The 26,363-nt window shown below is 31.3% G+C and overlaps 3 protein-coding genes across 4 annotated transcripts; all 3 read right to left on the bottom strand.

The window, feature by feature from the left end:
* Positions 1 to 6,055: 6,055 nt before the first annotated feature.
* On the bottom strand, positions 6,056 to 13,142 carry LOC120072954. 2 transcript variants are annotated; one of them, XM_039025496.1, is made up of 4 exons: positions 12,915 to 13,142; positions 12,171 to 12,794; positions 6,397 to 6,717; positions 6,056 to 6,270 (listed from the first exon to the last, which is right to left on the bottom strand). In XM_039025496.1, the coding sequence occupies exons 1-4, from the start codon at positions 13,060 to 13,062 to the stop codon at positions 6,245 to 6,247; spliced, it is 1,119 nt and encodes a 372-aa protein (XP_038881424.1). In that variant the 5' UTR covers positions 13,063 to 13,142; the 3' UTR covers positions 6,056 to 6,244. The 2 variants fall into 2 exon arrangements, with proteins under 2 accessions (XP_038881424.1, XP_038881423.1); XM_039025495.1 differs by having other exon boundaries at positions 6,056 to 6,717.
* A 4,338-nt stretch (positions 13,143 to 17,480) lies between these two features.
* Positions 17,481 to 18,891, bottom strand: LOC120073412 (metacaspase-9). Its single transcript, XM_039026262.1, has 2 exons — positions 18,300 to 18,891; positions 17,481 to 18,224 (listed from the first exon to the last, which is right to left on the bottom strand). The coding sequence occupies exons 1-2, from the start codon at positions 18,649 to 18,651 to the stop codon at positions 17,623 to 17,625; spliced, it is 954 nt and encodes a 317-aa protein (XP_038882190.1). The 5' UTR covers positions 18,652 to 18,891; the 3' UTR covers positions 17,481 to 17,622.
* A 1,698-nt stretch (positions 18,892 to 20,589) lies between these two features.
* Positions 20,590 to 22,148, bottom strand: LOC120073413. Its single transcript, XM_039026263.1, has 3 exons — positions 21,657 to 22,148; positions 21,248 to 21,372; positions 20,590 to 21,036 (listed from the first exon to the last, which is right to left on the bottom strand). The coding sequence occupies exons 1-3, from the start codon at positions 22,060 to 22,062 to the stop codon at positions 20,830 to 20,832; spliced, it is 738 nt and encodes a 245-aa protein (XP_038882191.1). The 5' UTR covers positions 22,063 to 22,148; the 3' UTR covers positions 20,590 to 20,829.
* Positions 22,149 to 26,363: the final 4,215 nt, after the last annotated feature.

The raw sequence follows: 26,363 nt of genomic DNA, 5'->3' as shown, positions 1-26,363 counted from the left end.
GCTTATTGAGCAGTGCTGTTAGACTACTATCACCTATGCAGATAAAAGGATAATCCCGAATAAACAGGAGTTCATAGTTAGCTCAGGATTAAGATCGAGTTACCCTAGGTCATCGAATTCGAAATAGTCAATTTTAATAGTAAATGATCGTTATAAAGAAAAATGACTATTTTGAGGTTTGGTTTCATGCAAACTTATTGCATAGGATGCCCCCACTCACATGTCTTCACATCAATAATTTTGGGATCACATCATTTGTATCAGTATACAAAATAGGTCGCATCCAAAAGTGTAACCAAGATGAGTTACCCAATCTCATCCATATATTTATAAACCATTTTGGCTATATATTAAAAATTGATCCACTTTTATGTCGCCATATAAAATTAAAGTATTCATATTATAGCCATAGATTCGTTTATTGGATTTTTATAACAGAATACAATATCAATAACAATTTATTGAATAAAATACTCAATAATATTTTTATTGATAAATAGATTATGTTGTCAATATTTACAAACTACAAGTTTTAGGACATTCCCAATAGGGTCTCGGTGCGAAACGAGAGAGGGGGAGAGAGAGATTATAAAGTTTTATTTATTTATTTTTTCTTTCATTCCAAAACACTTTCCTTTTCCTTTTCAAATCCCAACATCTTTTTGGATTTAAAATCCAAATCTTTTTGGAAAAGTAATTTAGGCCAATTATTTTAATTAATCGATTTAATTTGATTCCAAATATCTTCTCCAAATTATACAAAAAGAAAACTCCTAATTTCAATTCAATTTCTCCGAACGTGACATAAATCCCAAATTTTCCTTTAATCAAAATTAAATTTCAAAATTTTCTTCTAAACAAATAATAAAATTGAATTATCCTTTTACAGTAATTCAATTTAACTTTCAAAATTCACAAATATTCTCAAATATTACAAAATACTGAATTTAAATTACAAACAACTTGGAGACACCAACAGTGTGAATAGAGCCCTCTTTAAGACACCACACTGAAAGAAAAGGTTTCCTTGTCGAGACATTACATGGTTGAGGTATATATCTTCAGCAACCTATATTGTTTTCCTTGGTTCGATATTTATTTTCCCGCTCTAAAATCTTTGATTTACTTACATGTGAGCTTTGGGTCAACTACATTGTTTTTCATGATCCTAATGAGATTTATACTGAGATTTAAATTCTCTCATTTGTTTATATGCATTTATATAAACTATAGAATCACATTTTATTTATTATTTATTATTTGTTTATATATGTAGTTTTGATCATATGAATTTTATTTATTATTTTTTTTTTTCCAATTCTTGAAAACATTTTCGATGACGTGTCTATAGAATCACATTTTGGTGATTTCCATTTTCTTTGTTCATAGGATTGATTACTAAGTTTCTACTTTTTGTTAATTGTTATTTTTTTCATAAGATATTAGTTGTGATGCCTTAAACATAGCATGTGAAATCTTTTGAGTGAAGTGATTTTTTTTTTTTTTTTTTGTGATTATACTACACATGTAATTAAGTTATGTTCGACCTATTTCGAAATTTGGTTCGTAGCATTAAAACAATTATTTCTATGTAGAACCTAAATATGTGGTCAGTTTCCTTCAATTATTTATGTATTTGTGATGCACAAATATTTCATGTGAGGCAAAGAATCCGACACGTATTGGATATCGATACTTTCAGATACTTCCCAAATATGTATCTGACGCGCGATTTGAGTATCTATTTTTACACGTACTTTTTTTAAAGAAAAAAGATAAGCAACTCATCCAATAAAAAAGAACGAACCAAACTCTAGATTAGAATCATCTAATCTTCATCTTCAAATTTGAGTTCCCACAAAGTCCACTAAAATATAAACCATTTGGATATCTTCAACAATTCAATGAAAAAGTTCTTCGTTTATCTTCATATTTCTCCCTCTAATCTTCTTCTTCTTCTTTGCAATATGAGTCACTTTTCTATTGCATTTTATGAACTATTGTACTTCAACATCTTAGATTTTTTTTTTTTTTATTGTATTTCAGTGTTTGTATTCTATTTTGTGTTATTGTTATTAACTTGTATGCTAAATTTATATATATCCTAGATTTTTTTAAAGAAAAAGAAAATGTATTTTCAACGTATCAGTATCCTCATTTTTTTAGAAATATATATTAAAGATATATATAAAAAAAGGATGCATCCATAGACGTATCCGTATCTTAATCTTTTAGAAATTGACGAATCGTCATATCCGATCGTATCTATATCGTGTAGTCGTATCTATGTTTATGCTTCATAGGCTAATTTGAGCTTGGTATCGGACGATGTTAACAGTTCTGCTACTATTCCCTGTGATTTGTGTAGTTTAGATGATTCTATTTTTGGTTTCGTGTTATAGCTGATTTGCTATATCAAATACAATGATGATTAGGAAGGGGATGTTCTAGTTCTTGCCTTACATTTTATTTATGGCTGTGCTTTTTTACTGTAAATGTAAGACTTCAAAAATATGAACCTTTTAAGTTAGGGTCTTATTTGCTACTATGCTTCATGAATCATTTCATTCTTCTTTTATCTTCTTATACAAATGAATATTTGACTGTGATCAATTCTAAATGAAACTAATACAACTCAATTTGCAATGATAATTCCTACATTTCTTTGCAATGTGTTGACCTGAGCACTACAAAGTCGAATTAGTGAGATGGATTGATACTTCTTATGGAACACGAGACATACGCAGCGGAAAAATGACCTAATTACACTCTAATTGTTTTTAATTAAAAGGAAATTAGTATGCAATTAAAGGAAAAAATAGTAAATTAAAATTACCTTTGAAGCTCTTGAAAACCATTTTTCCTCGCTGAATCTCGACCCGAACTCTTCCGGACCACCACTAGAGCTGACCTACTATCTTCTAGACTCAGAACCGGATTGTGGGACCAGATGAATGAAGAACTCGAGAGAGAGAAAGAGATGGAAAAATAAATGGAATTTTGGGTTGGGTTTGGGTTGAAAATTTTTCTCCAAAAATGTGATTTTTCCAGCCCAAATTTTAAAACTAAAATTGGCAAAAATGGCAAAAGTTTTTAATCTAAATTCAAAAGCCCATATTTATAGAAAAGGGTCATGCAAAAATTACATGAAATCAATTCATAAAAATCCAACACCTAAAATCCACTATCTAGGTAGATTTAATGTCTCCACTATAAACCAACACCTAACCCACTATTTTGTTAGTGGAATTATCCAATAAAAGTTTGGATTTTCCCACTCAAAGGGCAAAATAGTCATTTTGTCAAAGTCAAACTTTGACCAAAAAGTCAACATTTTGACTTTTTATGATTTTTTTCCGTATGTACTAATTTTGACCTCCCGAGCATGAATCCGCATTCATTTTCTCGAAATTCAAATCACATTTGAATATAAGATCGCTCAAAATGTGACTTTTCAAAGTCAAAAGTCAACTCTTTGATTTTTTACATCTTTGACCATTTCCATTATTTCCGAGCTTCAGAATATGAATACATATAAACGTATTCATATTCTTGATATTTAAATCAAATTTAAATATTAAAATTGTATCTCTAAACTAAAAACCCCGACCACTATATCACATATATTTGTCGGTTTCTCTCTCTTCACCTAATTCGAACAATTCGAATTATTTTATCATACTGTTCTAAGTTTATTCCATATGAGCTAGTAGGAGAACCTAATGAACCTATAGATCATGGGCTCCAACGATCCGAGATTAGCTGGCTAAACTTTTTAGACGGAGCTAATCAACATTCGTTAACTAATGGGTCATTCCATTATAGTCCCGTAGTTGCACTCTCCTCACTATAGATATATTTGTGTCCATTTGATATAACCATGATTAGTAAGCTAATCCTTCACAGGTTGTTCGTAATCTCGGCTAAGTCATAAAAACCGTTTTACCCCCGAGATTACATTTTATTCCTTAAGTTCCACTGATCCTCTAATGAAAAATTGGTTTAAGGTCCAACCTATAAACCGAACCCCTCTAGGGCCAAGGAGAGGGTGGGGCCCCTTGTTCAAGACCTGGATTCAGTACTAAAGGGTAGGAGTGAATTCCGTCTTGCACCCTATGTTCCCAGCTATCCACCTGATCTTACCCCTGAAATAGGAGACTTATTGGGCCAGCGATGATGAGCTGCCCTCACCTATGCAGATCTAAGAATAATTCCGAGTGAACAAGAGTTCATAGTTAGCTCAGAATTAAGATTAAGTTACTTAGGTCATAAATTAACGAAATAGTCAGTTTTATACATAAAACGGCATTTAGAACGTAAAAAATGACTATTTCATGGTTCAGTCTTATGCAAACTCATTACATAGGATGCCCCCACTCACATATCTCTATATGAACGATTCAGGATCACATCGTTTATACTAACTACAAAGTGGGTCGCATCCATAGTGTCCCCAGAATAAGGCGTCCAACCTTATTCATATACTATAGACCATTTTGGCTATATATTTGAACTTGATCCACATTTATGTCACTACATAAAGTTCAAACTACATTAAATAGCCTCAGGACCTTAGTTTATTGGATTCAAGATTACAATTTCAATAACAACTTTATTGAAAAACAAAACAAAATATGTTTATTAATTTACAAACTATGAGTTTTAGGACATAAAATCCAACAACTTCTACATGGCATGTCTGTGTTGCAATCCTAGTTATTTTCACTTAATTCCTACATTTCTTTGCAGGTTTTTGGTGTTGACATCTGTCCTCATTGGTTAATCTTCAACCATCAAATCCTCTTAGTTTGAGAGATAGAATAAGAGTGGTGCTTTGTTAATTATAGGGAGAGTCTCTCTAAACAGTTAAGATTATATAGGTGATATTGTACCCAATTGAAAAATTGAAGCATCATTCACCATCTTAATCCAATTGCCATTTTGCTGCATGTTGCATTGGTATTTTCTCATGTTAATATAGTGTTTTTTTTTTTCGCTTGATTAATTTTGCTCCTAGCTCGAATTTCATAAATTCTCTTGTGTGGGGTAGTTGAATTCTTAATATATGTTGTTTGCCTATTCTTTCTTTGCTTGCAAGAAGTCCTGCGTTGGATTTGGATCAAACTTGTGGTGGATGGTGGAGAGAACATAACGAATGAGCTACTAGAAGACTATGTTTGGAAAACACTATATAATGGCGACAAGTGTATTGCATTTTTTTTTCTTTTTCTTTTTTGATACACCAATAAAAGTTGTTTGTATCTAAAAAAAATTAATTTTGCTATGTAACCGTTATGAGTTTTGGTAATTTGTTAATTGTTCACCAAGAAATGACCCGAAATTGGATCTTGGTCTATTTGAGATTGTTCCTTTTAATCGTAATCAAAGATGTTTTCTTGTCTCTCATTTCTTTTCCGAATAAATCGAAGAACCTAATGGATCGAACTCATTGGTTTTAGAGTTAAATTAACATCTATTTCCTCTTTTGTGACTTGTTATTAGGGATTTATGAAAGTAATTGAGATTTTATTTTGTTCATGTACTGGTAAAAAAGAAATATTATTGATTTGCACATGCATAAGCAACAAATATAAATGTATATGTGTGTGTATATATACATATTTTAAACAAAACAATGACAGACATTTAATACCGGATAATTACTAACAAAAAGTAGGTGAAAAACTGGCATTGAAGATAATGTTCAATGTCGGTTTCAACCGATATTGAAAACAGTATTCTATATCAGTTGAAAACTAACAATGAAAATAATTGGCATTGAAATCTTGGTCATCTATAATGGTTTAAAATCGACATTAAAGACAACTGACATTAAAAACCTTTTATAACACGATCTTCGATGTCGATTCCCTTATAATATCAGTTTTAAACCGAAATTAAAGTCCAATTTTGTAGTAGTGTGAAGAAGGTTTCGAAACAAAATTTTAAAACAACATCCAATGATTATTACAAAACAATCCCATTATAACCAACCTCAATGAACAATTTTTCTCATCATGAGCTTAAAGAAAATGAAACTATTATCAAACCGAGCTTAAGATGTAAATATAATATTATTTTACAGGACCAGAATGAAAATGTGCTACATGTACAAGCAAGAAGAAAACCATAAATGAACTAAATTTCTAGAGGGAGATCATTATAATTTCTTGAGAAGTAGTGGAAAGTATGAACAGATAAATAAATTTTTGTACGTAAAGAAAAAGAAAAGCAATTAGCTAGGCTAGAAACGCAGTCTTCTCCTACATGCTTCAAATGGAGGGATAGAAGAATCAAAGGGGATGAGAAAGGAGGAATAAACAGAAGAAAAAGGCATAATATCAGTGAGCATCTCATCAATCAAATCTTTGTAAATGTGATTTTGTAAAGCCATACCTATTTTTACCATTTCATGTTTGAGTCCCCACGAGATTTCCTTTGAGATTTCTTCCAAGCTCTCTCCCATGGTCTTGCTTCTCCATGTTAATGGCTGACCATCATCGTTTTCCTGCTTCTTCTTCGTCTTCTTCAAGTTCATATTCTCCATTATTCTTGATGATGCCTTTGTTTCTAATTGAATGCTACTGATCTGCTGCAACCTTATGATCCGTTCCTGTAATTTGGTAATGCATGGGTTTAAGGAAGATATGGAGATTCTGTCCTCCTCAATTGCTCCTGGATTCTTCTTCTTTGGCTCTTCCTCTATTTCTTGTCCACCTGTAAAGAAAAAAAAAATAATTCCAAACCGGCTTTACTTTAGTTTTTTCTATATATTATTGAGATTTTTTTATATATATATAGTTTAAATACGATAAGATTTAAGTTTTTTTTTTTTTTAGAAAGGTATCATAAAGAACAAAAGAATTATATCACGAGGCAACAACAAAGAAAACCATTCAAGGTATAAGGGGAGAATAATGAAAGAGAATTTCTCTTGTCCAAAGCCCTTTTTGCAAGAGCATACGCCAAAGCATTGTGACTGACCAATGTGGGGAAAAAAAAATCCTCCAATAGCTAAGCCATAACGTTAATCTCCTCAAGAACGAAAGGAACTTCAGAAATATCGACATCATTCCCATTTGTCAGTTTAACCACCTCAGATTTGACCTGAATAGGTTGTAAATTAGTTTACCAGTGCCTCAGTAAGTCCAACACAAAGTGCCTGCCGCCTCAGTAACTTTGACCTCTCTACAAGTACTAGAAATGTCTTGTAGACCGACCAGCAAGGCTAGTGCGCCCCAGATAGTTTTGAACCGCCCATCCTAGGTCCCCCAGAAAACCATATCTTAAGTCATTAAACTAGTAATTTTTAGAGTATTCTTTTGACACCTGTATACAGAGGTGTTCTCCACCCCTTGTAATTAAGAAAGTTATAACTGAACAGATTGAAAATGCATTCAACCGAAGAAATTTCTCCATATTCTCCTTCAGTGCCTCTAAGCATGGATAATGAAAATCAGAATCCAAACTTTTTATAAATTAAGCAAAAGTGACCAAGGTTCACTCTCCATCAGTGTGTGCAACAAATAGGCATGGAAGGAGGGGCAGAAAAGAACATGTTATAATATAAATCATCTATAAATGAGAGACCATGAAACCAATAAAGGGGAAATGTGTTTTGAGAAGAAAATCATAATCTCATGTCAGTGAGAAGAAGAAAAGAATCTTAGTCCAAAAGCAAGGACGAAGAGGACAATTTTATTAATGTGAGAATTTCGAGACAATCAAAATAAAACAAAACCGTTCAACCTTGCATCCAAATGGACACTTATGCTTCGAAAAATAGTTCAAGTTAAAAAGTTTTGACCAATAAATTAAGGTTTAGATACTTATCTACTTTGATGCTTATAATTTCGGTTCATGTACTCTCAAAATGTCCATTATAGTTTCTGTCAATTATGACATCCAAGTTTAGGAAGGGTACATAAATGAACTGATAGTTACTACATATATCCACAGGTGCATCCTTCATTTTTCCGGTGGCTCAATCATAGGAATTCTAAAGTCAAACGCGCTTAGTTTAGAGAAATTCTATGCTAGAAATTTTTCTATGAAGTATGTGAATGAGAATAAAGCATCGTAAAATGACCTTAATTTGTAATGGTGACCAAAATATCATTTAATTAGGTCATGATTTTTTTTTAATTAAAAAGTAAACAAATAAAAAGAGTGTCAAGCTTGATATGTCCAAACAAAATGAATGTCAGAGCTTTTTCCCAATTGTATGGAGCATAAAATGATCTGAAGGGTTTAGAAATAATATAGTAAGCCATAAACACCAAAAGAGAAAGGGTTAAAGGGATTAAAAAACTTCACAAAATGCAGGAAAAAAAAAAAAAAGAAGAAGAAGAAGAAGAAGAAGAAGAAGAAGAGACAATGCAAAAGCAGTAATTTCTCATGGTGCAGCAGTGATATAAATTACTGATGAGTGGTGGGGATAGGAATTGGATGACAGTTGTGGCCAGTGGGAGTAGGAAGAGAAGCTTGGAAACAATGGCTTTAGAAAAAGCCTGGTTGTTTGCTGAGTAAAAAGAAAGAAAGCCATCTACTGCTTACTTATTTCTGAAAAAGTGAAAGAAGGTCTGTGTATATGTTCCACATACCTTTTTTTAAACAATATATGACTTGACTGAATCATTACAAACCATTGCTATTTGCTTGTTAGGAGCTTGTGTGGAACAGTGGTCCACTTCATCCCCTCACATTTGTATATATATTTTTATCTAATTCAATTGACAGGTCAAAGAATAAAGTTAAAGTGGAAATGTGAAGTCAAAAAAGGAAAGAAAAATTTGTGTAATGAGAATGAAAAGATTGTGATTAATATTGTTTATACTAAGAATCCAATTTAATTAAATTGATTTGAAGCCTACAAAAAGGTTAAAAGAGAAAAGGAAAAACTATTAACAAAATATATACAGTGGTGGAACCCAACAACATAAAGGAATAAAAATGACACTTCGTTAAGAAATCAACGACCACTGTAAATAATTTCATGTTGGACCTCGTAATTTGAAAAGCATTCTATGTGAATTGAGAATAGATCAGGAGAAATGATTCTCTTTCTCTGACCCCAAATCTCAAAGTCATCTTTATACCTGTTTGGATTTTTTTTTTCTAAGTGTTTAAAAAATATTTTTTAAAAAATAAAAAATATATATATATTGTTAAATAACTAGAAAGCAATTCCAAACAATAATCATTTTAATATATATTCATAAATCTACCTAAACATCCCGACTATATTCATATATCTAATTAATATGAATGTAGAGTTTTATTTAGGAGATTTTTAAAAATAAAAAATATAAAAAAAATTACTTACATAGCAAAATTTTAATCTTCTTTGATAGAGATTAATAAAAGTCTATCACTATCTATTCATGATAGAAATTGATAGAAGTTTATCACTGATAGATGCCGATAGAAATTTATCGGTGTTTAACAGTTTTTTTTTTTACTATTTCTATAAATAGTTTGACATTTTTTTTATCTATGAAAATTTTCATTTTATTTATTTATTTATTGAGTATTCTAGAGATTTTATAAAATAAACATAATAATAAAATCAATTTTTTTTAGAAAAAAAAAAGGTTTTTAATAGTAATAATATATTACTCTTTTTTTAACTTAAATATATCCTTTCAATTTTAAGAGGCATTACAAAGTTAGTAGTAATTTATCACTCGGCAACATCAGTTTGTTGCCTCTAACTAACTTGATACCATATCTTTAGAATTTTGGATAATCCTTTTAATAAAGGCAATCCAATAATTTTTATCTCATCTGAAATTAATTTTTAGGTTAAATTGTAAATTTAATCTCTATAATTATTTATGGATAAAACATTCATAAATAATTCTGACCATAGAGACTATTTTTTAGGATTTTATCTAAGAACTATTTGTAATATTAAATTTATAGAGACTAAATTCTAACTTTTAAAACTGCGGTGACTAAAGTGTAACTTTCTTCAAACCATAATGACTAAATTTAAAATTTAACCTACTTTTAATTAGAATTTGGAGTTTGGGACATAGATGGATGTTTGAGATAAGGAGTGAAATTGTGAAATCTAGGGAGTTGTGAACTCTTAGGACTCACCGCACAAGTTTTTTTTTTTCTTTTGACAATATATAGGGTCGGAAAATCAAACATCTAACCTCAAAGTTGATTATATGAACATTATGTTAATTGAGTTAAGCTCATTTTAATCACAATGTAAAGAGTTAATAAAGCATAAAATTGATATTTTTAGTTGTGGGATCCCTACAAACTCTTCAGGTCAAGCAAGGAGTGAGGAATTCACAACTCTACCCTCTCTAAATCTTATTCCAACTCCTTGGTCCAAATACCTTTAAGAAATTTGACTCTCAATTTTGATAAAGTTATTGAATGGCACTCCTATGGTTATTGGGTACCATACATGTAATAATTACATATGCAACTAAAAAGTATCTACCCATGTCCCCTCATGCCTAAACAGCAGTAAAAGCACTGAGCCTAACAAATGCTATGAAGGTTGATGCTGGGAATCCTATATTTTGGCATGCTAATGCCCTTCTACTTTTCCTTCAAAGACCACTGTTCTTGTCTTTTTCCTGTACCCACTAGACTACTAATATTTCTGGGCACTACCCTCGAGCTCAAGCATATACTTGATATATCTGTACAGATATTAAATAAAAGCTAAATTATAATTTTTTTAAAAAAAAAATCCTAAATTTTGTTCTTTGCTTAAAGTTATCTTCATTGTGCTTTTTAAAAAAATTACAATATTCAATGGGACTTTTGCATGAATACTTCCAATTTTCATTTTTAGATTCAGACGGTGAGAATAAAAATCATTACTTTAACTAGTGTGATGGTAACTTAGAATAATGTGACAATCTAAATTTTCGTTCTAGGTCTCTACAACACTAATTCTAAAAACAAATTATTTGGTCATTCATTATAAGATTTAAATTTTTTATAAAAAAAAAAACCCCTTAAATTGAACATATTGTTGTATTTGAAACAAAATATTGAGCAAATCTCTCTTTTCATGGAGCCCAATAACAAAATAGGACTGGATAATTGATTTCTTAGTTTTTCTTTTTTTAAAAAAATTAATGCCTCAAATCAAAAAGTAGTTTTATTCTTTTTCTTATAAAAACTTCTGACTCCCGATATTTACTGTTTCATCCAATTAGTTAGAAATTGATTAAGCATTTGGATTCTTCAAAATTACTCCAAGAATAACTCAAGGGGAGAAAAAGTTGATAAAATAACACAACTGCATTCGTGTAAATTATGAGGTAAAATAAAGCTGTCCTGCTTCATCTTTTTCTTTGCCTGCTTGAGATTCCTATATAATTTTTCTTTTCTTTTCTTGTAAGTTTTTTTACTTTAGCTTCTTTTTCTTCTGAATTATATTTTTTCTATAATTTTGTCGGTGTAACAGTTTTATGGTATATATATTTATATATATCTTCAAAAACTCAAGTTTAATTTAGTACACAATTACTCTTTAGTTAGAGTTAGTCTTAAATTGTTCCATTCTTACTTTGAAACATAATATAATATATATATATATATATATATATATATATATATATATATATATATATATATATATTTCCGTCTCATTTCGTAAATCAAATAATACTTAACGTATAGTTTTTTTTTTTTAAAGTCGAAGGTGCAAATACTCATACCTCACAATTATTCTATATTAAACTATGTTTGGTCTAAAAAGTTTGAAAGTAAAAGTTGGGGAGTAGAAGTTATGAATTCCACTTCTCGTTTGACCCAAGGAATTAATGAGTTCTTCCACTACCAAAAAAAATCAAGTTTATACCTTAGACTCTATAACTCCTCACTCTTCGATATTTACCTCCTTCCTTCAAACACCTTCGAATAGGTTTACTGGTTAATCTCATTTTTAGGTTGAGAAAATTGAAAATGGTTTAACTTAATTAGGTATAAATTAGATAAGTTTTTATTCTCAATTTATATCTAATAATATTAAAAAAAATCAACAGAATTTTTACCAAATATCTTAATTGATATCTTTTAAAATAGTAAGAATAAAACTAAAAATTTCAAAAGATAATTAGGGTTCATAGAAATAAAATTAGACTTAAGCATTTTGGTACGAAATTGAATGCTAAGAACTGTTACGAACGTACCATTTTCACGCCCTTTGGTTGTACGGTTGATTCTGTTCAGATGCAATCGACTGCAAGGCTGCGGTGGCTGCTGCTGCTGCTGCTTCTCGTCAACGCCACAGTTACAGTCTCTAAACTTCCGCCCTGAAATCGTCCGTACTTCTTCGTCTCGATTCAGGCAGTTTCCGGCAATCGTTGCCGACGGTGGATGACTCTCCGGTGACCGAAAAGCCATGATAATCTCCTTTAGAGCTTTCAAGTCATTATCGCATTTCTCCAACGCTCCCAAAAGCTTCCTCCTCTTCTCGCTTGACGTTTCTTCCGCCGGCACCGGTTCCAGTCCCATCAATCGCGCTACCAGCGCTGGAGATTTTCCGATCATCGTCGGCGAGTTTACGGAACTCGATCGCCGTATCTCTGCCGAAAGCGTCGGACTCCTCGTCGGTAAATCACAGGAGATTCTTCTCCGGCTGAAATCAACAACCTCCGCTCCTTTTCCTTCTCTATTATTTTCATTTCGTGACCTTCGTTGTCTCTGTGGCGGCGGAGTAGCCGGAGATACACAGGCAGCCGAGACTAAGGTTTGATCGGAATTAGGTGAAGAAGAAGAAAACACAATAATATCCTTCTCCTGCTTACTCTTTCCTAAAAATTATATCAAGAAATTAATTGAAGTAAACATATGATTTGTTCAATGAATTGAACGGAGGAAGAGATCAAAATGAAAGGAAAGTGAAAGAGAAATAGAGTAATTAATTGACGAACCGAATGTGAGGGATTTCTTGTGACGGTTCTGGTACTTGGAGAGAAGATGAATAATGCCGGACATGCAACCGATGCTCTTAGCTCGAAGACTTTCCGGTGGAGGATCCCGGCGGGAAGTTGACGATAACTGACTGTTCTGTCTCTTCATTGATTCAAAGATTCTCTCTCGCTAGCAATCTTCTGTGTGTATGATGAAGCTCAACGGCAATGGAGAAAGAACAAAGAGAGTAGAGTTTGTTAAAGCAACTGCCTACATATATATATTTATGTATATATATAATTTTTTTTTTTTTTTGGGTAAAAGAAACAAGAGAGAATAGATTAAGTGTAGACTAATTATTGCTAATATATATAAGGTTTAAATATTATTTAGCATTTATTTTGTTTTTTTGTACTTTTAAAATAGTTCTTATATTTTCGGTTTTGTATTTTCAACTTATTTATTTATTTCCTTCAACTTTAAACATGTGACCATTTTGATATAAAAAAATGAAAGAAGGATTAAAATGATCAATTTTTAAAAGTACAAGGATCAAAAATGATCATTTTGGAAGTACATATACCAAAATAAACCAAAGTTAAAAATATAGATATCAAAATAAACCAAAACAAAAATACATAAACTAAAGTAGTATATTAACCTATAAATAAGGAAAAATTTATTTGTTGTATTATAAGTTTAGTCCTTAAATTGTTTGGTATTTTTTATTTGTTCCTTGAATTTTAAAAAGAAAATTAAATTATTTTTTAATATGAAATTTGAGATTTATTCAATTTTATCCCTACACTTTTATATGTCTAATTTTAGTTTTATATTTTTAATAAATCTTAAATTTAGTTTCTTCAAAATCATTTTTATTAAAATTGTTTAAATAACAACAACAATAATTTTTATAAATAAATAAAATTAAAAAAAAATTTTAAAAAAAAAAAAAAAACCATGCATAAATGTATTTCCAAAATTTATAGTTAAAATATTAATAAGTAATAAAAAAAAGTTTTGAAAAAAATAGTAGTAAACTAATAGAAAATTTTCAAAATAGAAAAATAAATAAAATTATTTACACAAAATAGCAAAATTTAATTATTTTATATTTCTATTGATTTATATTATTAATAGACACGGATAGACTTCTATCAGCCTCTATCAATATTAGACTTCTATCAATTTATATCACTCATAGGCGCTAATAGAAGTATCTAATAAGTTCTTATTAATGTTTTTTTTTTTTTTGTTATTTCTATAAATAGTTTAAAAAAAATTTTATAGGTGAAAATTTTTTTAAACTAATAGTAGTGACTAAATTTAAGATTTGTTAGAAAGGATATGGATCAAAATTGGGCATTTGAAAGTCTAATAATTAAAATTAAACAAATTTTAAAGTTGATAGGCTAAAATAGTATTTTAACCTAAAAAGTATCTAATAAATAAGGTAATCAACTTGATTGTGTACCCAATAGATGAATTTATTTTATTATTATTTTGTGTCTAATAAAGGTCCTTGACCTATATTTATTAAATTCATTGGCTTACTATAGAATTGAAAATTTTAGGACTTAATTTGACAAAAAAATTATTTTTATTTTGAATAGATTAGTTAGTTTTTAAAATTTTGTACATGTTAGGGATATATTAACTGGACACAAAATTTAAAGTGAAATTAATTGGACATTTTAAAATTTCATACCTATAATAGACACAAATTAAAAAATGTACCGTACTTTTTTTAGTCCAAAGGGCAAACAATACAAATACGAAACTTTAAAGACTGGAATTTCCTTGGAGCTCTTGGATTTATGCTCCAATTGCTTTTTAGGATTTCAGCTTTGAAAATAAAATTAAAAAAATAACAAAATAACAAAATAAAAGTAAATATCAATTTAAACCCTTAAACTTTTGGGTTGTATCAATTTAAACTCTAAATTTTGGGAGTTGTATAAATTTAAACTCCAAACTAATAATTGTATCAATTTAAAGTCTGAACTTTCATAAAATGTATCAATTTAAACTTTGAACTTTCATAAACATGTCACTTTAAATCCTTAACTTTCATACGTGTATCTCATTAAAACATAATTGAAGGTTTAAATTAATTGATACATTCATAAAAGTTCAGAATCTAAATTGGCACAATTATTAGTTTAGAGTTTAAACTGATACAACTATTATTAGTATACGGTTTAAATTAATACAACACCAAAGTTCATGGTATAAATTGATATTTGTCCTAAAAAAAGAGTTGGTTTCAAAAAAAAAAATAAAAACGAACCAACTTATTTATAAATATTATAAAATGTCACAATAGACTTCGATAGATCACAATAGACATCTGTTAATGTCTAATAAATGTTTATCGCGATCTATTTGATATATTCATCTATTAGTGTCTGGTAGTCATATCTAAAAGTGACATTTTGCTATACCTAAAAATATTTTCATTACTACTATTTAAAACAACTACCAAAAAAACATCCTACTTCTTCTTTCTTCTTATTTTTTTTTATTTTTTTTCCCTCTCTCTCATAGCGATAGGATAGGACATTTATAATTCTAGAAAACTACGAAATATTCCCATGTAAATTTCAATTTTAATTCAAATGGCTTTGAATTTGGTGTTTTATGAATTTAAAAGCTTTAATCTCACACTTTATTCGACCTCTCAGATGGTCTTTATTATAGATGATTTTAGATCGAATGATATGACATTTAATAATGAAAAAAAAATCAAGAAAAAATATAATATGAACTGAAAGTGGTAACTAAATCAAAATGAACCTAGGAGAAGGGGATTGGCTTAGACTTGACAAGCCAGTGACCTCAGTCATGGCTCAGGCTCAAGATCGACCCTTGTCAAACGCCTAATGGGGCATGCTTTATGCATGTCCCGACCCCAACCCGAAGTAACATTTTAAGTCCAAGATATGACCTAAGAGAGATGCTCGACCTCGGCCCAAAACATAAAGCCGAGCATGTCCTTTGGCCTAGTAGGTCATCTACTTATCCTAAAGCAATTCGGAAACCCTAGAGAACACCCTACGTCAGTTTTCTCTATAATACTTCATTATAATTTCATATGAGTTAATTTGAGTCCTACTCTCAAACTCGTTAGCTTCCACACTCTTTCACTCTTTGACTTAAGCATCGGAGTGTGTGGCAAGCACCACATCAGTGTGAAGCATCAAAGTGTGTGTGGCAAGCACTAAACTAATGTGCAGGTTTTCTTTTTTGCAGGTCATGTCCTTCTCTTCCTTCAAACAAATTTACTGATATCACGTGAAGTTATGTATGTTTTTCCTATCCAAAATTTAGCATCAACAATCTTTATTTAGATTAAAAAAAAAAAACAAAAGAAATATTTAGATGGTGTATTTAGACATAGCGATGCAAATTATAATTTGAAATGTTAGCTATAATTATTAATCGAATGGTTTTAGTTAGGTGACTATTAATCATTAGTTAGTTAGATGGTAAAAATTGCTCTTATTTTTCTCAACAATGGTTAGATATTTTTTTTAAAAAAATAATAATTTATGAAAACACTTTTTCAAAAAACACTTAAAAAAAGTCACCAAAATTTACTGATTAAATCAATAAATTAATTGATTCAAAAATCAATCGATGATGGAGTTGATCAAGTAATGGTTATGGTGGTCTATAATTCAAATCTCCCTACTTCAATTTGTACTAAAAAAAAAGTTTAATCTTATTTTGAAATTGTATTGTGGGATACTTTATGCTTAATTTTGAATCTTAATAAACTAATAAGCTTCTTTTAATTTATTTTATTTTTTTAAAATTAATATATTCTATTTTTGAAAAACATTTTTAAACTTGTTTTTAATCCAAGATCACATAGATTACAGTAATTTTAAAGTATATAACGATATTAAGTCTTACACGAGCTATTTAAAATTTATTATTATTACTAGTTTAATCTCAACTTTTAACTTTGTGTCATTTTGAATCGTAAACTTAAATGGTATTATATTAGGGTCTTGAACTTTCAATTTTGTATTCAATGAATTCCGAAATTTTAAATTATCTAATAGACCTTTAAACATTCAACTTTGTGTCCAACAAATTCTAGGATTTTCAATTTTATATCTAATTAGGTTCTTAACCCATTCAACTTTTCTTAAAATACATGTACATATTAATTATAGAATTTGAAATTCAACATATTAGACGTTTTAAAGTATTAGAACCTATTAGATACAAAATTCATTGAAAGTTTAGGAACTTATTGAACACTTTCTCAAGTTTGAAGACCAATTAAGCAAAAACATAAATATTTATGAACTAAACTTGTAATTTAATCAAAATTATTATTTTTTATTTTTTTTGAGTAATTAACCGATGAGAACTTGGAAGAAAAAAAAATATATTTAGTTTGCTCGATTATTTATATTTCTTAAAATTTATGTGACCCTATGTCCAATTAAGAACCCAATTATTTAAATTATATATACACACACATATATATAGTCCCAAGCATCATATATCTTTGAAATATTTAGTTTTTGAATTACCAAAATAAGGAACTGCACAGTACAATAAAATACTTGTTTATAAAAAGCTTAAAACTTCATCTACAGTTTCCTTCTTATTAAATAAACCAATCAAGTTTACAAATAATAAAAGTAATCACAGTTCATTTTATTTCATTTATTTTGTCACGATTCTGTGTTATATGGGCTAAAAATTAGCTCATGGGCGCTGGCATAAGAACATTGCCTCAGCATTCTCATCGCTACAATACAGACAGGGGTGCTGCTGCCTCAAGCCTTGCTGCTTCAGCCTCTCTCTCGCCATCACCACCACCTGCTTGTTTGAAAGTACACCGGGGTTCTTCTCGAGCACGTTCTCGATCGCATTGCTGAATGCACCATATGCTTTCCCACCTGCATTATCCGGGTTCATGTCTGCTGAACTCTCATTTGCCTGGCACCCACTCAACAGAATCCCTGCATCGGGCTTCAGCAAGTCAACCGTGTCGAGTTCACGCGGGTGCAGCTGAAACTTGAGACTGGCATCTGCTCCAAAGGCTTCGAGCAGGTGGGTGCCAATGTCTGTTGTGTTGATGTTGGTATGTGATGAAAGGTGCTGTAGAATTGATTGGAAGGGGATGGTTTTTGCCTTTGCAGCGTTTGGTATAGATGGGAGTGAGAGCTTTTCACCGTTGATGATGGTAGAAGGTCCAATCTGCTCCTTCTCTTTGTCGATCAGACCTCCGCTATGGCACGAGTCTGAAATCATGGTGAAGCTTGCTCCCTTAGGCAGGCGGTTTACAAGATGACGAAAATCGATATCTGCAAACACAATTAAAATTTCAGCTAAAATGCAAGAATCACTTTCCTAATCTAAATAACAACATACAAACAAACCTGTAATGAGATTGAAGTCACAAGGTACAATGGCCTCATCCTGCCGAAGGAAGTTTCCATGTTTCATGGATGGAACTCTGGTTCCATGTCCACTGTAGTGAAAGAACAGCACGTCTCCCGATTCTGCCTTACCAACCATTCGCCCCAGCGCACGTTTGATGTTGGCACCAGTTGGCATCAGCAACGAGCCTGGCTCGTCAGTCAGCACCTGAATATTGCTCTCTTTAAAACCGAACCTGCTCATCAGCTTCTCTCGCATGGCCATCACATCATTTATGCAGCCATGCAACTCATACTTGGTATTAGGATAATTGCACCCTACCAGAACTGCCATCCTCTTCTTTGTCTCCATTTTTTCACCAATCTCTCTCTCCTCTCTCTTTCTCACACTAGTTTTGATATGATGGGCTTCAGAATCTAGCTTTTTATACACATGCAAAAACAACTATATCTTAATGTCCAACTTGCATTCTGATACAAGCAATTTTCTTGCTTGTTTCCTTACTTTAGTTAGCTTTCAAGCTTAACCATCATCACAATCACATACGTACAAGTTAAGTCCCAATGAAACAGATGTTCTAAACTTAGCCACTTTTCTTTCAAGAGGGACGTTGACTAATAATAGACAGGTTTCAAATTTTATCCCTAAATCAGAAAGCTTTCAAGATGACAATCAGATAAAATGTTCATATATAATAATAGAACCTTTCCAATCTACGGTTCTACACAGCTAATCTTGGTAAAAGAAAAATATTTATTCATGCTTATGCCTCCAAAACCCTTTTCACTATTCAAGTATTTTCATCAAACAAGAAACTACAAAGGTCACATTCAATAGACATTTTTTTTTCATATGGAGCAAGACCGTTTCATAGAAAAATTAGAACCTATACAGAGGACAAGAGGAAGATACTCTCCGGATAAAGGTCCAACCTTTCCACTTGGCTGATAAATAAAAAGATGTATCATTACAATTTATAAAAAGAATTTGCATCCCAAGAGGAAGAAGCAACAAAAACCATAAGTTCCCAAATGTCTTCCCACAGTCTGCTGACATTCTGCAAAATTCTTCTACTCTTTTTTCCAACCAAATTTCCACAAGACTAGTGTATCTCCAGGGAATTGTAAGCCTTACTGGAAAGTTCTCCCAAGACCCAGCACCAATGTCTCACAAGATGCCAATTACAACGTCCTTAGAGAAACTCAATGGAAATTTAAAACCCTGAACAGCTTCAACCAAGGTCTTTTGAGTAAAAATATAATCCCAAAAAAGATAGCTGCCTGATTCAACATTTCTACAATAGAAAAAAAGCTGAATACTCTAACAGTAAAATTCAGCACATGAACACTTTCATGTGCTAGAAGAAGGTGAACTACATTGAGTTATTAAAAATATTAATATCATATGGAAATGTTAGAATTTACAAGGTTCTTTTCCAACATTGTGAAGCTAAAATGAACAGAACTTGCAAGAAATGTGTCACAATACATTTTTTTTTTTTTTTGATAAAAAACAATTTCATTGATGAATGAAATATCCAAAGAATATATAAAAGATCCCTATCAAAGGGAATACAAAAGATGAGTCCAATTTATAACAAGAAAATCTATGCTATAATCTTGTGCCACAATTCAGTTCAGTGATCAGAAACTCAGATGTCAACCCTTCTTTATAACACTTCTCAATCTATGAATGAAAATGTTTTTATCAAAAAGAGAGAATCAAAGAAGGTTGAGTTTGAGTTTCAACTGGACTAACTGTATAAGCTTTGCCAAGTTTACAACTGAAACCTATGTACACCTAGGGTCCGCCTTGTCTTGCTTGAGCATGCATGCCTAAGGGCAACATCTTTTAAGAAATAAAATAGCAGTTGCAGATAATAAATAGATGAAAAGCTTAAACAAGAACTTATTCATCTTCTCCATCTGACATTCTCTCTCTCGAAGCACCCTCCCTCCATCCATGTCTCTAATACTTGTGGAGGCACATAAAAATGGTACTAGAAGAGTTATGGAGGGGATAAGCCTAATGATGGGAGGAAATGGAGATGAAGTCCTGCTATGTGATGACATTTTTAATATTTTAAATATTTGCAATGTAATCTTGTAATGTACTTCTAAGATTTGGTAGAGGTTGAAAGTTAATAATATTTAAACTTTCATTTCTCAATCTCGTGATTGACACTAGTTATTAATATTATGTTAATTGTGCATTTATATTTTATTTATTATGCACTTAGTCTAATTAAAGCCTTCACAATTTTTCCACTTCACAGTCAAGATCCAGAGGTTGTGCTTCAGACTTGAAGTATATTTCATACTGTATAAAAAGAATACTGTATACAAAGATGTAATAATTGATCTCAGTTCATGACACAATTGGCTCACAAATTCTCCAAGTACAATGCCATTCCCTCCACCTAGCAAAAATCCAACAGGTTAGGCAAAGGGAAATAGAAGGGAAGAAGAAAAGCCAAAGACATTCTTGTCAAGACCTAAATAGTTGCTGAGTTAAGAGAAGTTATTGCAACTAAAGATCTTTCCAAACTTTAAAATCTGAAGTTGAACTGTTATAGTTTATACTACCATCTTGACACCCCAGAAACAATGTAGTCCGTACAGGATCCATGTTTATCAATGCGTGGGCTGTTCCTCTTGGACTTGCTGCAACAGCAACCTCATCCGCACCAATGATCACTTCAGCATATCCTTTATCACCAACCTTGCTGTTCTCCAACTGCATAAAGTGCATAAAGAGACACAGAATCCAAATTAGCAGTAGGGTAAGATAATTAATTGACTTAAGACATATTTAATTCTGAATCCAACCATTTTTTATTCAAGGAAAGAGTTCCCAACTGTATGACACATCCATAAAATGCGAGATATAAAACAGATAAAAAAAAAAAAAAAACAAATGATTTCCAATCTCGTACTCCTTAGCTTACCCTGAATTTTGTTCTAGCCCCCCACAGGACAAATGTCTCGTTACATGTATGATGTCTGTGGTTTCCCCTCATAGCACCAGGTTGAATTTCTCCAATATGAATAGAAGCACAGGTCACTGCTCCACCTGCAAATGATCACTGAAATGAACATTGGCTTTACTCGGAAATCACAATGCCGTAAAACAGGTAATTGGAATTGAAGAACTGATTGATTTTGGAGCACTTATGGGATTAATAAACAACTGGGGTTTAAGTTCCAGTCGCAGTGGATAGTTGCATATAGTTTCAAGCTTAAAGCAATGAAGAAACGCAGTCATAATAGGCTAAGAAGACACCAAAAAGCCGAATTCAGCACAAACAAAACGGAACCTTAATGAATTAAAACCAGAAGCGAAGACGATCGGAATACCAGGAATGCCGGAACCAAGCGCGAGAGAAATAGGGTCGAGTAGCCAGCCCCTGTTGTCCTTGGCAATTGGGGAAGGGAATCCAGACTTGAAGCGGACGAGGTTGGCCTTGAGATCGTCATCCTTGCTCCACGAATCGGGAATCTGCTGAAATCGAGAGGAATTGGGAGAAGAGAAGCGAGAAGAAGAGTGTTGGATTCTGAGAGAAATCCATGTGAGTAAGAGGAAAACAGAGAGAAGGAAAGGGAAGGCGTGAGGCTTCTTGAGAAAGTTCTTCAGATGCGAGAATGACAAGGCTAACGAGAGAGAAAGGCTTCGGCCTTGGGATTGACTGTGAAATGGACTCTCCAAGCTTTGAGGATTGCTCGAAGATGAGAATGAAATGGAGTTCCTCCTAGGGTTCGCCATTGTCGTCTTCTCTGACAATGCTTTGCATACTAACCACTGCTCAAGCGCCTGCTATGAAATTCTCTCTTCGTAATCTTTTTGCGACAATGATTTTAGGTCTAATCGGAAAAATCAATTTATTTTAAATAATAAATTGTTAAATGCAGTTGCAATTATACTCTCAAATTTTTAATAGTAAAAATTGAGTCTTCAAATTTTTAGGTGTTAAAATTGAACCTCCAAACTTGCAATAGTTATAGAAATTAGATCTCAACAGATAAAATTGAACTCATACTTATACAATTATTATAACTTCTACAATTATATAAGTTTAAGGGTTTAATTTTAGAGAAATTTCTACAGTTGACCTATTTTAGAAACCCGAAATATTAAAGGACTTCTGTTGATGCCATGGTTAAGTGAAGTTACGAATATGCCCTTGATTTATTTCTTCTTCTCTCTATTTTCCTTCTTCGATGTCTCTTTTCTTCTCCAATGTGACCACAACTTCTCCGGCGAACCAACTTCGACGAATTTTTTTTTTCTTCTTTTTTCGGTGGACCAACTTTAGCGAAAAACTTTTTTTCTTTTTTCCTCTTTTGTTCTTCTTCTCTTTCTACAATGAGCTCTCCCAACTTGACGGCCAGCTTCGGAATGAAAATCTCAAATCCATGAGCATAAATATAAAAGAAAAAGAAAGGGTGAAGAATATGAAATTAAGATAATTGCATACCTGGGAGAGAAAAAGCAATGTCGTTGAAGATGATTAATATGTAATGAGCCCTCCCAATAGAGGGTAAGACCCATAGAGAAAGCAAAAGATATAGAGTACAAGACCCAGAGAGAAAGCAAGAGATATGTAGAGAGAGTTATTTATGAATGAGAAAAGGAAGACTTGATGGTATAGAGAGAAGATTGATTTATGAGTGAAAAAAGGAAGAGAAAGAGTGAGAGATACCGGGACCAAGACCGAGACCAAGAGAGAACGAGGGATACAGAGAGAGAACATTGGTACGTGAGTGATAGAAATAAGAGAGAGAGCAGGAGCGAGACGACTTTTCCATTTGCGCGCAAATATATTTTGGTAATTTCACCCAAATTTGACGTTAGCAAAGGGTCATTCGAGTTTTTTTTTTTTTTTTTTTTGGAAATTTTGGGTCATTTGACATTTTTTGCCCAATTTCTGGGTCATCTGTAAAAATTTCTCATAATTTTAACTTGTATAAGTTTGATGACTCAATTTTTACAATTGAAAATTTAAGAATATAATTACAACGACCACCATACTTTAGGAGTTGTTTTTGCAACTTACCCTATTTTTATAATTGAAAGTTTAAGAATATAACTCCAACTCATCCCAACTCTCCCTTTAACTCACTCCAATTCTCTATCTCTATCCACTGTTTTTAATAGCTCTACCCATTGGCTACAGTCGATGACTATTGCTAACACATTCCAACAACCCTGACAACCAACTTCGAGCTCTGACAACCACCTTTGACAACAACTCTGGCGACCAACTCTGACAACCACCTTCGCTCGGTCAACTCCACGATAAATCACCTCCGGTGACCAACTCCGGCCTCCGACAACCACCTTCAACGATAACTCTAAAGACCATCTTCGATGATTTAAGTCCAATGAACACCACTTTTTTCACCAACACTAACATTCACCTCAGATGACTAACTCTGACGAAGACCACCTCTAACGAGACTTTTAACGACAACCCTATTTTATCTCGGTATTTTGATCTAATTCATTTTGAACCTTTGAAAGTATGTTGTAGTATGCTTAATTTTTAATTTTATTTGCATTTAGCTTTATTCTAATCTAACTATAGTTTGTTATCTTACTTGTAGGGTCCAAAACTGGTTGCACAATTCCTCCAATGATTAGTTTGAGGTTCATTAGTTTTAAGTTCAGAATCTACTTTTTACTGTCCAAATTTTGTTTGATTGTTGGAGAACAATTTATGAAGTATCGAGTGCTATTCATTGTTATGCATTTTTTACATGTACATAGACATTTTGGTTGATATTATTATTTTATTTGTAAGTGGAAAATCATACTTAACCATAAAAATAATTGCAAAAAAACGAGTTTGCACAAAAAAAAAAAAAATAATAATTTCGTTTTAACAGTGTAAAATGAAAAGAACCAAACGTTTGCACAAAATAAAGAACAAAAGCATTAACCATGTGAAAATTGAAATTCATATTTCACAAATGGGCAAACAACAAGATAAAAAATTGTTTTTATTTATTTTTTATTTTTTAATTCTCGTTTATGGTTGAGTTAAAATTAATCGAGGGATAGAGATTAGAGAAAATGTTCATTTTATTGGAATATGACATCTCTTTGGAAATGTAGATAAAATTATTATGCAATTGAGTGTTCAAGTTGTATGGTAAAAATATGTTGCATTTTTCAATAAGGAAAAACAAAATGTTTAATTTTTAAGTTTCTTCCATGTTCATGATTGAGAGCTAAGTAGTTGTGAAAAAAATTCGTTCGAGGAACATGTTTAGTGTTTAGGAATGGAAAAAATATATATGTTATGTAATTGAGAGTTCAAAAATTGAATTCAAAATTTGTGTTTTGTTTATGTTTAATTTGTAGAAATTTGTTATGTTTTAAGAATAGGTAAAAAAAATTGTTTTTTAGTGTTAAATAGGAGAATATGTGTATAGTTGGAAACTTAGAAAAATAGGGGGAAAATTCAAGACAAAATCAATTTCATTTAGAAAAACTACACCAGAAACTCAAACTCAATTTTACACTCCAAACACATACTTTCTGATCCAACTCAACTCCTTAAACACAAACATTCCAACTCAACTATACACCATAAGTACAGATAATCTAATTCCATTATCTAACTTCCCAAATAATTATTTTCAACTCAACTCAATTCTGCGCATTAAAAATGTTAAAAAAAAGTCTTAAATTTTCAAAAGAGTTAAAAAAATACTATTGTTGTTTGTTTTAGATGAAACTCATTAAAGTTTTAGCACACATTTAACTAGCTAAATACTGCTCCAATCGACCGTGACAATGCATCTTGTGTGATAAATACTTATGTGACAAATTTTTGCATTATCGTGGTGCTGTTCTCCAGGCATTATAACATCTAAGGCTCTGTTTGGTAACTATTTATTTTTAGTTTTTGTTTTTTAAAATTAAGTTTATTTCATCCACAATTCTTATAATATTTACAACTTTCTTAAGTACAAGGTTGAACTCTTAGCCAAATTTCAAAAACAAAAATATCTTGAAAGCTACTTTTTTTAGTTCTCAAAATTTGACTTGATTTTTAAATCATTGGTGATTAGTAGATAACAATAGAAAAAATTTAGAGGGAGAAGTAGTGTCTACTGCCTTATTTTTCAAAAACAAAAACAAAAAATAAAATAGTTATCGAACGGGGCCTAAATAAATATAAGATCAAAATGGTATTAGTTGGGCTAAACAAGAAAAGTCATGTACCTAATTGAAGAGATTAGAATCTCTATTTAAATATTTCTTGTTCTTATAGGAGTGACATTGTCTCAAGGTAATTATGGACTCTATGGGCCATCTAGGAATTGGTCTCTCCCACAAAATTTCGTCTTTGAGTATGTCCTCGCTTATGGATTTGACCCAATCCACCCATTAACACATCCGAGTCAATTTTCTTACCGTTTAATTTAACTCTATAAGAGTGTCAAGGTAAGTTTAATTGAGTGGTAGTTGACATGATTGTACCATAAGAAAAAGAAAGAAAAAAAAAAAAAAAAAAGGCATTTTGTAAGTTAGTATAGTTCTAAAATAAGAGGCACTATCTCTTTCTCTTTTAACACCTAGTTAGTTCATTCATGTAAATGGAAAATTGCTATGATAGTAATAATAAAGAAAAGATAAAAATCGAAACATTCCTATTTATAATGATGGAATTAGAACTAGTTAAGCACAAATTATCAGATTTATTATTATTTTTAAAATATAAGATTCATTTAAATTTAATGAACATAAAATATTGACCCAGAGATTAAAATAATAATTTAAAATGGTAAAATATCGATTAATATTTCCAGAAAAATTACCGATACTATAAATGGTTTAAATTTTCGATAGTTATAACAAAACGTTCAAGGAAAATCATTTTAAACACACATATTATTATTGGAACAAATAATAAATAATGTGTACATCAAGAAATGCGATAATTTTCTTTAACTAATAAATAAACGCATCACAGCAAAACAAAATATATCATACTTAAATATCGTTTCGGGATATTGACAGAATTAGCCTCAAAATGTTTCCCTCTTCTATAAGTA

The sequence above is a fragment of the Benincasa hispida genome, chromosome 3, assembly GCF_009727055.1.
Source record: "Benincasa hispida cultivar B227 chromosome 3, ASM972705v1, whole genome shotgun sequence".
Classification (NCBI taxonomy): Eukaryota; Viridiplantae; Streptophyta; class Magnoliopsida; order Cucurbitales; family Cucurbitaceae; genus Benincasa; species Benincasa hispida.
This window is presented reverse-complemented; position numbering and strand designations above follow the sequence as displayed.

Bases quoted from the DNA above. Each gene is read 5' to 3' on its own strand.
- LOC120073412 (XM_039026262.1), bottom strand. From the start codon at position 18,651: ATGGAGACAAAGAAGAGGATGGCAGTTCTGGTAGGGTGCAATTATCCT. The intron at 18,225-18,299 runs GTTTGTTTGTAT...TTGTGTTTGCAG, and splicing joins TGACTTCAATCTCATTACAG to ATATCGATTTTCGTCATCTT.
- LOC120073413 (XM_039026263.1), bottom strand. From the start codon at position 22,062: ATGGCGAACCCTAGGAGGAACTCCATTTCATTCTCATCTTCGAGCAAT. The intron at 21,373-21,656 runs GTATTCCGATCG...GATCATTTGCAG, and splicing joins GCTTGGTTCCGGCATTCCTG to GTGGAGCAGTGACCTGTGCT. The intron at 21,037-21,247 runs GTAAGCTAAGGA...CACTTTATGCAG, and splicing joins GGGCTAGAACAAAATTCAGG to TTGGAGAACAGCAAGGTTGG.
- LOC120072954 (XM_039025495.1), bottom strand. From the start codon at position 13,062: ATGAAGAGACAGAACAGTCAGTTATCGTCAACTTCCCGCCGGGATCCT. The intron at 12,795-12,914 runs GTTCGTCAATTA...TATAATTTTTAG, and splicing joins CAAGAAATCCCTCACATTCG to GAAAGAGTAAGCAGGAGAAG. The intron at 6,718-12,170 runs GTACGTTCGTAA...TTTTCTTTACAG, and splicing joins AACCAAAGGGCGTGAAAATG to GTGGACAAGAAATAGAGGAA.